This window comes from Orbicella franksi, chromosome 2 (genome assembly GCF_964199315.1).
Source record: "Orbicella franksi chromosome 2, jaOrbFran1.1, whole genome shotgun sequence".
NCBI classification, from domain to species: Eukaryota; Metazoa; Cnidaria; class Anthozoa; order Scleractinia; family Merulinidae; genus Orbicella; species Orbicella franksi.
Window position 1 is genome coordinate 30,281,307 of NC_138146.1, and position 13,512 is coordinate 30,294,818.

Below are 13,512 nucleotides of genomic sequence, written 5' to 3' on the forward strand. Positions count from 1 at the left end.
TGCAAAACAACAACGTGAAATGACCAAGTTCTATGTATCTTGGAGAACGCGAACCGCAATTAATGGCTAATTTTTGGTATCTTTTGGAATTGAACGCTGTCATTACATATTTAGCCTGAGCAAGTTTTTAGACCGATAGGCGTACTGAACAGATTTACACAGTTGCGACATTCGAAGGTAAAATATAAATTCATTTTTTACAAGGCCTCGTCCCCGCCTTCGCCGTCGTCATTGCTAAAACTCCCTATTAATCAGTGTCGAAGTATAAAGAAAGCCCTTCATACCATGCCATAGAAATTACAACCAATCAGAATACATTATCTACACAATACCGGCATCATGCGCTGCGCGTATGTTGCATTGATTGTGTTGGCCACTTTCTATGACATTGCATAAAATATTTCAGTGGTAGATCATTGAACAATCTTGTCACTTGTTTTTTCTTGGTATAAATACTCGCCTTAAGGTTCGTGTTTATACTGAAAAAATTCAAGTGACTCGTGGGATATTCCATGGTATACAACTCAAAACCATTGCATAACTAGTATTGCGTAAATTGTGGCTATGTTAGAGGTTTTTCGTTACATTAGTCCACTAGTTTTCTTTATCAACGAACTCTTTTCAAAGACTCTTCAAAGATATAGAAATCAGTAACGATTCATAATCCTTGTCAACATAGTGGAAATTTTGTTTTCACATTTTTCTATATTTTCGGACAATATCAATTAAGCGTGAGTTACAATGTACTCATATGAAAACGTTCTGTAGTGAGAGGGCTTATGTAAAATGTACAACACAATAGCTTATTTGAACAAGAAGAACGGGATCACCCAGTGCAGTAGGACACTGATAAGAACACCACCGTTGGACACGTCATGACGTACTGGGATGATGAAACAAGTTAAACCAGTTCATGAATGTATAACCAAAAGAACTCAGTCACTGTACTGTGAGTTGTTTTGGCCAAGTACAAAAACACCTTAAATGGAAGAAAACCTGAAAATAGTAGTTTACTGACATAGAAAAAAACACCGAGAAGGTAACAATGAACCATAAAGGAACTAGGTTGTCATGGTGGCGAAGATTAACGTGGATTACGAACTACGACAAACTCGAAAAATTTATGCTAAACTTGCCAAGACGCGCAAACCGTGACTTAGCTCCTTTAAGTATCCAGAGATTGATCTTCCAATAACTTGCTTTAACGACCTGTTTGCTTCTCTCTGTGTGACTGCGGTATAATCATCGATCAATTATATTGCTTCAACCTAAAGTGGATTTTGCAATTAAGCATTTGTCTTTCATAGCTACGAAAAAAAAATCGATGTTGATTCAGTTTGTGATTGGTTTCTTAATTCTCTAGCACAATATTTCAATGTTAGGGTTGTCAACAACAGAGTAAGATCTCAATATTCGGTAGCTAACATCGTATCTTAAATGTCACTTTGTGATTCTAAAATAGGTTGTGAGATTAAAAAACGTAAGATTTTAATCTCACAAGAATATTCTGCGAGATGTTGATAACATCTGAATGAAAGGTGATTTGCATTTACACGTCATTAAGCGATTTTCTAATTAATGTGGTCGTTTATGTTTACATGTTAGGACTTAGGAAGCACTTTACGTTCCAAGCGTCCAGTATCGGCAACAACGAGTAATTGCTTGAAACAACTAAATCAATATGAAGAGTTTTTCCCTCCCTACTTATAACCCATTTCCCAAAACTCTTGTTTTCCGTCCACTTTGCCCCTGAGAGAGCAAAGTGTTTAACAGCTGCGGGGTTTATTTATGAGTTCTTTATCTGGCCACTTTTGCCGTTTTACATCAGACATAAGAACTTGCTTGTCGCATCAACAACTCTATGCACAATGTTGCAGCGCGTGACCACATCACTTGAAAAGTTGCACACAATGCGGACTGCACCAGTATGAGGCAAACCGAGGCACTTGCTTCAGTCATTTTTTTTTTTTTTTTTCGTTTTTGTTGTTTTGTTTTGGAGGGGGAAGATAGAACACTGCCAAATCCCTAGGAAGATAATTTAATCACGGACATTGCCTTAGTCATATTTTTTTTTCTGGCTACGGCACCGAACTAAATTAATTGCTGCAAGCCAACTATGTTTCTAGAGCCCTTGGGTACTAGTTTGAATGCAAAGGTTTAGATTTTCAACAAGTACGAGGTTTGTCAGGCTTGCCAAGTAACTATCCAACGCTCGTGTCAACCATGAATCAGTGGCCCTTTTAATCAACCAAGGCGACATCAGTGCGTTATTTGTCACTTTATTTTCTTTTCACCCGCTGGGCATGTTATTCTCCTCACCCAACCGATGTAATTGCGAATAATCAGCTCTCCTGATAATTCACATGTGCACGCATCACGGGCCTACCTTGGGTGGAATGTTATCGACTTCTAGATCCCAGCTCTTTATTTTCACACGACCACCGTTGTCACGTGATGTAATGAAACCTAAGTAAATTCAGTTGTGCAGCAATAAATGCTTTCCGGTAGTTCAGTTTTGGAGCACCTTTTGATACCCTACAAAGATGAAACTTGTGATGTGTTGCACTTTGCAAAAAAAAAAGATGCGTGTTGTGACAAAGTCATGAGACCTAGAGGTGGTCAACGACAACTTAATAATATTGAAGATCAATTCCGTAGTTTTGAGGGGAGTGTGGAACAGAGCCATGGCATGGTTGCCACATACATCACTTTTCAAAATTCTCCCTGTTAAAAACAAACTTCCGCTGACCAAAGTAACAAATGTCACATGTAGCTGGGGCTTCTAGCCTCCCTTTAGCCATCATTTCCACTATTTCAACAATACTGATAAGTTTTCAACAAATTTTCCTTCCTCATATAGGAACAACATCATCCAGACAGCAACCCCAATGTTTTTTTCCCGGCCTTCACTGGTATTAAAATCCCCCGACTTTCCCTGACTTGAGACAACCATGAAAGGTGAACCCTTCCTTGTTCCAATTAAGTGAGGATGCGGTGATTTCTTAATTATGTTAAGGGACTAGTCACAAAATCAAGATGAGAATTACCAACAATAGACAAATTGATGTAAGGGGTAAATATCAACATAAAGTTCATGCTATTACATGATGTACCAGCACAAAAAAATGAACGAAATAAACAAGTTATAGATAGTTAATTTATTTTTTCATTTGGTTTAATACCAATGATGTCATACATAAATATTGATAAAACTAGATTACTAAAACAATGATCCTAGTCTAGGTGTTTTGAAAATAGGATGGAGTTTGAAATTATTTGTGCAACCTTGCACATAAATAGAAGTGATGCTTTACACTGTTTTATTGCAGGATGCACAAATAAAATGTATTGATGATTAAAATAACAGTGATTAAATTCAGAATACACTGTTAAGATAATAACATTTGTTGCCCTTTAGACCATAACTGTCATAACTGATCAAGTCTTTTTTAAGTTTTTGCATTTAACAAGAGTAGCAAAGTGTTGCACATGTATCCTTATAGCATCTGTGTTACAAGTTTCACATGTCGGTGAAGTCAGCTTACATTTGTAAAGGAAAAATTAACTTGCATCAACTTAAATGTTTGTTTCAACAATCAAGTTTTGCTGGACTTATGTGGTTCTACATGAACAAGAACTGGGCCTTACTTACTCACAGCAATTTTTCACACAATTATTTCTAACAATCATTTTAAAATTGCTCTGTGAGTTTAGAATAAATTTTTTAAAATAGACAATAGTTGCTTCTCTTTGATACTTAACTTTCAGGCATGGCCTATAAACATTTAAAAAGTCATGTTGTGTATGTATACAGTAATTGCGGTGAAATGTCATATTCAAAATAGTATACAATGTTTGATTAAAACCTCTGTTTACTATCAAAGTAACAAAACATTTAATCCCATAATTTCTGGTAAAACCACATGGCAAAAAGGTGTTCACTGTATGTAGCACAAAATCAATATTCAAATATTAGATACTGGTAATTAGAATCCCTTTTGAACTGCTAATAAAATATCTATATATATTAATTAACAAAACCTTTGTTCACCACACAGCCAGTAATAAGCAATTTATTATAGGCTGCATGGTGAACTACCGGGGTATTAAAACACAATAAATGAACTACAGTGCACTGCATTTATGGCATGTCTAGCACTAAGTCAATTAAAAGCTTTAAAAAGAACAAGAAACCAAATTTAGTATACATGCACTTAGCACCAACACCCTAGTACAAAAGTTGTGATTCAGGATAGCTAAAAACTTGTTTGTAACCAAAAGGTGTTGAATGTCATTGCATGTTTAAGGCTTTTCTCCAGCAGCAAGACGTCGGTTAATGTCTTCAATCACAGGTGGCAAGTCATTGACGGTATCAATGACATAATGAGCTCCAGCATTAGCAAGAATATCGTAAGACCTGGCAAGCCTTCTTTCATAGTCTTCTTCACTCAGAGCAGCTATTTCTTCTTCACTCAAGGCTACATAATTCCCCTGCATAAAAGAAGAGTGATGAGTCCATGAACTTTACTCCAATATTGACTTGCCTTCATTATTTACTGATAGTTATTCTTCTAGTGCCAATATATACTGCAGTTAGAGTTGCAATGATTAATCAGGGTCATGGGCATGGACATCACTATTCTCCAGAAAGGTTTCCAGTACTTTCGTGTAACTATTTCATAATTAGGGTTACTTGTTATAGCAAGTGCAATTTGACAAGTCCCGAGTCAAATTTACTCCAGTGTAAACTTTATTTATTTTGAGTGGAAGAGAAATGAGACAATAAAATGTCTTAGACATTTCTTGCAAATTTTAGTTGATAAGAATACTGCTTATAACTCCAACAGATTAGTCAAGAGGCTCTAAGCAGGAGACAAGTGTAAACTACAGCATCACAACATGGCCCAGGGTTTTACTGTACAATTTTTGACAAGTTCTCAATTAGAAGTCAACAATTTCAAAACAACACATTAAACATGTAAGCAGGGCACTAAAAATAAAAATATTAATTCAATAAATTTAAAATCAACGTACGGTCTTGGCAAGGCCCACACTCCAGCAGCCAGCTGATGTTCCTTCCTTCACACCATCTGCTGTATCATCTACCTTCACAAGAGCCTCAATGGGATTAACATCCAGCTGAATAGCATTCATCCAAACCATGTAAGGGTATGGGCGGGCTTGAGGTACTTGATCAGCAGCAACATACACATCAGGGGTGTAGCCTTGATCCGAAGCAGCTGGTTTCAGAACATCCATCATGGGTGTGGTGAAGCCAGTTGTTGAACCTATCTTTAGGCCCATATTGTGACGCAGGAAATTTACAGTGTCAACAGCCCCAGTGATCATTTGAGAATGCTCCGCGATACATGCTATTTGCAACGGAACAAAGTTGGCATACATCCTATCCACATCTTGGTCGTTGGGGTAGCGGCCAAACGTTTCAAACCATCTTCTCCTCACAGACTCCATTTGTGTGACCTTATAGATGTGCACTTTCTTGTGAGTTCCCATGGGCTCCCTTGCCTCTTCCATTGTGATTGGGACTCCCTCATTTTTGAAAACTTCCGAAAAAGCTACAGCTGGCGAGTATACACCACAGTCCACAACAGTACCAGCCCAGTCCAAGATGACCCCTTTAATCTTTCCTTGGTACTGGCGCACCATTCTGTATTCTGAACGTGGATTCTTCAAAACAGAACCTGTTATCAGAGTAACAGTGAAATAACTGTAAGTTCCAGAAACACTGCTTCTGAAATTCATTCAGAATTCATCTAACTATTTTGACGGCTATGGAGTCCATCTATTCTGCAGTTTTCTCAATGAAAACTGTCACTTGAAAGGTTAATGGAAACCAAACTAATTTATGCTTATTGTGTTATGCATGCATTTAAGCTTAAGTAAGGATGGTGCCTACCAATTACAAAGGTTTTTGAACCAGATTAGGACCATGAGGAGAAAGTAGATCTTTGCAAGGGTTATTGGAATCCACAAAGAAAACTAGGGGTAGCATTTTTTCAAGATAATTAGCCTTTAATCTCAACAAAAATGCTGTCATCGGATTTCCTTAGAATTTCCCTTTACATACAGAAAAGCAAACACATTCATAAAGATCTTTAAACTATGTGGTAAATGGTAACATAAAAACCATTTTTGGTATGTTTTATAATAACAACATCGTTGCAAATATACCGCTTTTAGCATCTCTGACAGCCTTGCTTAAGACCTTATGCATCCGATAGCATGATGAGCACTGATGATGACAGCCTTCCTCTAGTTCAGCTAAAATACAGTCTAAATAGCTGTTCTTTTCACAACCAGAAACTAATCACATGCACATGTTGAATAGGCTTACCACTTCCACTTCATAACATAAAATGTAGGGGTAATCACATGTTTTTTTAAGTCATTCACCTTTTTTGAAAACTTTTACGGTGCCTGTTACATTTTTTCCTGTCACCTCCCTAGTAAGTACAACATTTGTGTCTCTCACACTTGTTTTGCGCATGCACCATGCCATCTGCAGGTACATGTTTACAGTTGGATTTCAGTACAATTTATGACAGGTAACAGTTCGTCTTTCAGCTGGAAGCCATTAACAGTTATTGGTTAGAGATAAGCCGCTATTCTGGTATACCTGGTTTTAGTACAGGTTTATTAAACTTGATTTGGTCACAGTAGGAAAATTTTACTTAGTCCTGCACTTGGTAGCTTAGTTGATTGCATCAATCCCAACCATAGCGTGCCCGTGGTGGTTTAAAACCATGCCTTACATGATACGCAGAATGTATGCCCACCGTAACAAAAGTAGGCAGTGCTGATAAGCTTCGTGTTAACTCAAAACAAATCTTTTCCAGTTGCTTTTTAAGCAACCCACATCAGTCTAGCCCAGTTTCAGTATGAAGTGTGTCTCCTACAGACTATAGAAAGCCCTGAAAGTGCTCAAAACAGCTTTCTAACTCCTGTGTAAACAGAATCAACGATATAAACTAATGATGTGTCCTTAAGTGCAAAACTTTTTTTTCCTGTTTGGAGGAATACGCTTATACTGTTTGCTTCATATAAGCTCAAGGAGCCAATAACAAAACCAGCCAATCAGATTTTTTTATTTACCAGTCCAACATTTTGTGTTATAAATGTATTGTACTTGATAAAGTACAATACGTTAAGTCTTAACTGTCAAGTTTGGTGACAAATCTCTTATTAACCAAGCTTCTTGGGGTCTCACTGAAAACATCAATATGCTGAACGTGGCATAGTGTACCTCTCCAAAAAAATTTCTTAGTCCCAGGGGTCATTGAGAATGATGGCTATAGAAACGACATGCGCGGGTGTTCTTCGCTCCGATGACGAAAAGACACCTTTGTCACGAAATGCAGAATTTAGCCTAAGCTGAGCAAAACGACCAGCAAGGAAATGAAAATGGAAGCTTCTTTCTTTCACATTTGTTGTCAACTTTCCACCCACATAAATTCTCGTATCCGATCAACCACATACGTAGCCATAGCACGCAGGCAAAAGCACACCACCACATACCGGTAAAACTGGTTCAGAGATGCGAAGTTCACTTTTCCTCAATTTCATTTATTATTATTTTTTTGCACTGCGAATGTAATATTAAGCTCGACTATTGTCAGCGTCATGAAGAAACAGAAAACAGATTATGAAACGCTAGCAAACTATCATTTTTTTGAGGGAAAAGACATTGAACTTGGCATCTGTACCCTTCCAAAAGGCTTATGTAGCACATGGCAAACGCCGCTATGAACTAAGGATGCTCTCATGCGGTAAAGAAACAACTAGGTAAACGAAAGTTCTAACTCTGAAGCGTCAAAGAGAAGGTTTTCTTACCGTTTACAAGCTTCAAATCGTAATCGCCGGAGCTCGGACTTCCAGTCGTTGAAGGTGTCTGGGCTTTAGCTTGGTGAGCATTTCGCGTCAAAATACTCGTCGAACTCACCACTGGACGAAGACAGCGAGCTGAGATAGAGCACACCTTTTGCATGGTGGACAGCATTTTCTTGTTCTGCGAAGAGGTGCTTCTTGGCAGGCAAAAGCCGACAAAAGTTCTCTATACGCCTCGAAACTGCGCGCGAATGAAAAAAAAAAATTCCCTTCCGGTAATAGTTCCAGCAGTATCATGTGACAAAACGTCAACAAAGGGATGTTTACGACGCTGCATTGTCACGTGACTTGAGCGTGTTGTCACGGGTGTTGACAAAATAATTATACGCCTGAAATGCACCAAAAGGGGCAATACAAATAGCAATTAGCTTATTGTTTTGCCGGTGCCTATATCCTGCCGCTTCTTTTACCATGTAAAATTCAATGTGAAAACAAATGCGTTACAATTACATCCCCGGGATTTGTTCTCAGGAAGTGCCACGTTTCATACGTTCAAAGTTGACCTTGCTGGCCTAACAAGCTCCATATGTTCGAGAAAGAATGTCTGTTGAAGTGCGTTCAGAATTCAGTGAATGCTTGCGTGACATTTCTACATCGCGAGAACATCGCACCACGCATAAATATTCGCATATTTTTGATATAAATTTTGAGCTTAGACATTTTGAAAACAAGTTTAATGAAATTGACGAAAAGCGAGAAAAATTCTTGCCTAAGGTATCAATCGAGGTTGAATTGGCCACAAAATTCTCAGAAGGCCAAGGTAAGATCTCTATTTCCGGCAAGTGCACATGAGCAACATGCCACACACAAAGGATCATGTGTTTTCGAGATTCACGCGTTCAAAATTTTGGAGCAAAATGGCAGATTGATTAAACAACGGAGGACGCTTTCTTTCATAATTTGCCATTGTTTTGATAGACAAAGTCAACCTTCATCAGTGCAAACGTAACTATTCCTCAGAGACTTCAGAGAACGTAATAGACATCATTTAAATAGCGGTAGCGAAATAGATATCCATTAATAGTCTGCTACTCTGGGTGCCAGAGGGTTTTTTTTTCGTAGTGAAGAAGGTGAAGCTGCGATTGTAAGCGGCGAAACCGCGATCGAGATCCTGGCGAGAGAGAAATTTGAAAAGTCGTTCTCTCTCGCCAGGATCTCGATCGCGGCTTCGCTACGAACAAAAAAACCCTCTGGCACCCAGGGTAATAGGGTACGAGATCGAGTACGAGAACGACTTTTCAATTCTAGCTTGCAGGCTTCAAATCAACAAATCACATACCCATCTTATCCCATGACTTACCCTCTCTGCCTAAAACCAACATGAAGAGAGAGGACTCTGGAAACTGAAATTCGAAAATGGTACTCGTACTCAATCTCGTTCTCGTAGTCTATTAATAAACACGCTATTGCGGAATAGCGTTATTGCGCAACGACAGCTTTTTATAGTCGAGCAACAAAGTTTGGTAATTTCAAAAAGACACACTCTCAAGAGGTTCTGCGTGACGAGTAACGCACCACTATTCCTCTGATCCGCTATACGACGCAAAATAAACACATACCCCGGATTTCCGATGGCATGCAAGTTTCCTGCCTTCTGATCTGGGTTTTGCCTGGGGTTTTGCCATGTGATGTTATCATGGGAACTGTATGCATGTGTACTTTTTTGGCTGAGAACCCAGGGTCTCCAGATATGGAACTGTATGAATATTCACAAATGGAGAATCGAGGGTCTGAATTGTCAAATAGCCTTGGGTCGCACCATATGTCCATGATAATCAGGCATCCTTGGGCGAAACGACCGCAATTCCTGATCTAAGCTCGTGACACTCTCTTCCGGTGTCATTTTGGTGTTTCAGGTACCCTGGGTACCAGAGGTTTTTTCTCGTGCGCGGATGACGGAAATACTTCGCTGGTCACAATAGAGACATGACCGACACCGGAAACCGCGCAAGAAAAACCTCTGTTGCACCGAGGGTAAGTTTCAGGTTCTGCACAAGCTGATAGTGTTTTAATATTTCGTGCCTTTAAAATTAGTAAATCTCACCTCTTTCTTAGAGCGTTCATTTCTTTTGGTCAGCATCGAGGATTAACAAATTGATGGGGATCTGGACACAACCTTTCAACCTTACTGTCCAAAAAACAAGTTACCTACAGGGTTTGAGGACACGAGGCCATCCTTTTTGTGTATTTCATTTTTTAAAGTGATACAGTGTTCCCAGCTTCGGCCACAGTTCAAGTCATTGCAGCAGTTTATTAGCCACAACAATGCGTCGGCACACCCACACTTCGTAGCTTTTTCACGGCCCGTTTTATCACACTGATGCAAGCAAATACATACATACATACATACTTTATCGAAAATCTCTAAATCGGTATTTCAGAAATTCAGGTAAAAACAACACCCTAATTGTCCATAAACCACTTAGGAGTTGGATAGAAAAAGTGTGTTACAGCCGCCCTTCCCAAAAGGAAACATCGGAGAGGGGGGGCAGCTATGACGGCTACCTGCTGACAAATGGCAAGGCACTGGTTTAAAACTGTTGGACCATAGACGACACGAGTCTATTGAACTCTATTTCGTCTCAGCTCAAGGGGTAAATATAGGACCTGAGTTTCGGCAGCAGTGTGAAGGAATTTTTTTTCTAATTATTCATACGTGGGTAAAAATAGGAGCGACCATCGAAAGGACCCCAGCTTTGCTGACCGGAAAATTCGCATTGAACTGTGACCGAATCCTGTCATCAACTAACGCGTGTGGTCTGTTACAGTCAGTGTGGCGGGTGGATTATTCGAATCGTGCTTATAAGGTAGTATTCAATTTCAGCCACAGATTAAAATGTGAAAGCTCTCTTGTGGTGTATAGGGCTCCTCAGGAGAAGTGCGTGACGAGACAACAAAATGCACGCGCTGGAAGGCTAACTAGTCTCGGCCTATAGCTAAATACAGTACTATATGGGCAGGCCCAAGGGCGATGCTCACATTTTCCTTTCAAGTGCATTTTTTGGCTGTCATTGCGGCATCTTGCGGTTCTAAAGACAGTTATTTCCACAAGTTTCAAATATTTAAGAATCAATCATATGTGCGGGGAAAATTTTCGTTGATCTTTGCTGTCGTCTTTATTTTAAAAGAAGCAACTGTACTGTTGATTTTGCATCAATTTTTTTTTTTTTGGATAAATATTATGTGTTCCCGCCCCTACTGATCCCTTATGGTCATTAAACCTTGAAAATATTTACACCAAAGCGCAAAACTCCAAGCTGTACGTATATACATATTAAGCATGTCCCTAATCTCAGAAAAAAAAATCGAAATTTTCCCTACTAAGGCTATATTCCTATACACAATGATTTCATTCGATATAAAACTTGCTAATTAAGCAGAGCGACTGCTACAGTATTCACGTCACACTCCGAGTAAGAACGCTTGCTTTGATGGTGATCTTCGTTCCGAACCATCATCGTAAGACATGGCTGCTGGGTTATTCAAGGTGGCGTTGAATGTTCCTCTTAGTGAAGTGTGCATCTGTAACGGACTCAGCTGAGGAACACAAGCAAACGGAATTAGTTTTGGCATCAAAGGTATTATTCAAGTTGTAAAGAACAGTTTCTCTCGAATTTTTGCCCCCTTTGAGATGTAACGTCGCGCTATCTGGTTTTATGAATAAAAGACCGCTATCAAATACTGTATCACATAATCAAAAAACGTAAATAAGCCATGATTTCTGGCACTTTTTTGTAGAATTGGCTTATTTCTGAAATACCCATCTTTTGTCGGCAGGGCAAAAAAAAAAACATCGGATGCCTTTGCAGCTACAAACACCAGCAAGATTAACTTAAATTTTGTTCTTACTGTGTACTTGCAGATATACGATGTGGTTGACCGATTTGGTACAGAATCGAAACCAATCATACGACCACGCCTTAAACCGCACATGACAAGTAGTTTTTGATTATCTTTCATGTCTGTACATTTTTAGTTTCACCAATTTTGGTCAGTTTATTGGAAAAGGGATCTATTCTAAGCTATAAGTACAGGATTGCTCGACCCTTCCGTCACACATGCCGGGATTACCTCGTAACTTCCTGGTCCTGGGTTTTCGTTCTTGATCTGTTTAAATCTTTGTTGTCTGGTCGTCATCAGGCCCCCTCGTGTTGATCCGTCCTTTAGTTCATATTGTCCTGGTCCTAGAAGAATGAACGGAAATCAGCTTATAGCAATCCCAGACTCCAAAAGGCTGGAAGATGCAGTTTTTCAAAGAGGGCCCTCTTCAAGGAAATCTTTCCTTGTTGGGGAACATTGTTAGTACTTGAAAGAAAGAAAACACCTTAGGGTGAACGCTTTGATGGTTCAAAATTGATTTCTCTAGTGTAATAATTTCAGCTGATCAAGTTAAACCCAGTATTGCAGGGAGCATACATAATATCCCGGCACCAAGTTGAAACAACACAAAAATTAACCGCACAAAAATACTGCCTGTTATTGACTTCAGCAGAAACCTCGCCTGCGTTGCGGGCGGAAATTAACCTGTAATATCTGGCAGTATGCAGTGTCTGAGAGGCTATCAGAAACCAAGAAAAAGACAAACAACGAAAGGCTGAAAAGAAGTGAGACGACTTAGAACACTAACCTGGGTCACCCTCCTCTGACACCACATGACGGTGTCCGTGGAATCTGTTACTGGAGGATAAAAAGGCGCCCTTTTTCTTGGCGTTCTTGTTTGTCCGTTGAGCGTAGCCATATAGAACCCGACCTGTTGAAAGAGGTACAAGAACTTTACTGTTTGTCCAATGCCTACGAAGCTCAAAAGGTTGACAAACGTCCTAATTTTGGCTGCCTTCTGTCAAAACTTCAAAGTGCCATGAATCAAGCACGGCACAGGTGACTTAGCTTGCCGCCATCAAAGCCACTCTAACAGAGTGGCTTTCATGGCTTCGGTTACTTCATGTTTCCTGGAAACGTGCCTTCAAGCTCCTGATAACGGAGGCTCAGTCAACTTTCGGTAACGAAACATTAAGCAATTTTTCCCGCCAGCTGCGTAAGAAGAAGGTTTCTGAAGCATTTTTTAATCAACGGAACATGGTGCTTGCGTGCATTCTGTAAAGTACGATTAACGCAAACTTAGCGGGGGAAACTAAGGAAATGGTTAAATTTATATATTAGAAAAGGGCAAAATTTTAATTGATAACAACTTTTAAGAGCAAGTACCTTGTGTGGAGTCGTAAGAATGACTGACTTCATAAGAGCCAGGTGGAGGGTTATCCTGATGAACAAAAAACACAGATTAAATGCCAGTCAACGTAGATATTCCTTTATTTGGATTCCGCAAATTCTTCTGGTTTAAAAGCTGCTTCTTCAGGTCGAATTTCACCGGCAACAACAATGAGACAAAATATATTTGACCTCGTAGCCAATCAGACACAACTGAGACCCGGGCCTATGAGCTGCCTGCAACACTTACTAGCACTACCCCCTGCGGGGTGTGAAGTCTGCCAGTAGCTGACACAAACGTTGATGATGGTTGGTCTTCTTTACTTTTTGGTTTTTCTTTTGTCAAGTAGTGGGCTGGACCTTAAACAGAGAAAAATTACAGCATCAAATTGGGAAACA

General features: G+C 39.5%; 2 protein-coding genes across 6 annotated transcripts in view; both read right to left on the reverse strand.

Moving 5' to 3' along the window:
- LOC145479219 (sperm-tail PG-rich repeat-containing protein 2-like) overlaps positions 1–13,512 on the reverse strand; it is a 30,017-nt gene that overhangs the window by 7,809 nt on the left and 8,696 nt on the right. For 3 of the 5 annotated variants that reach the window (XR_014048405.1, XR_014048402.1, XR_014048401.1), the window contains exons 14-18: positions 13,364–13,473; positions 13,111–13,165; positions 12,533–12,655; positions 11,977–12,089; positions 9,206–11,442 (exon numbers count right to left, since the gene is read on the reverse strand). Coding sequence is in view for 1 of the 5 variants with exons in the window: in XM_081457518.1 (XP_081313644.1) it covers positions 11,308–11,442; positions 11,977–12,089; positions 12,533–12,655; positions 13,111–13,165; positions 13,364–13,473 (536 nt within the window). In the remaining 4 variants the exon portion in view is untranslated. Of the gene's footprint in view, positions 1–8,625; positions 11,443–11,976; positions 12,090–12,532; positions 12,656–13,110; positions 13,166–13,363; positions 13,474–13,512 lie in introns of those variants that run through there. The other 2 variants (XR_014048404.1, XM_081457518.1) reach the window with 2 other exon arrangements.
- On the reverse strand, positions 3,141–8,104 carry LOC145479235 (phosphonoacetaldehyde hydrolase-like). Its single transcript, XM_081457542.1, has 3 exons — positions 7,852–8,104; positions 5,035–5,702; positions 3,141–4,491 (listed from the first exon to the last, which is right to left on the reverse strand). Exons 1-3 carry the CDS (start codon positions 8,015–8,017, stop codon positions 4,303–4,305), a joined length of 1,023 nt encoding a protein of 340 aa, XP_081313668.1. The 5' UTR covers positions 8,018–8,104; the 3' UTR covers positions 3,141–4,302.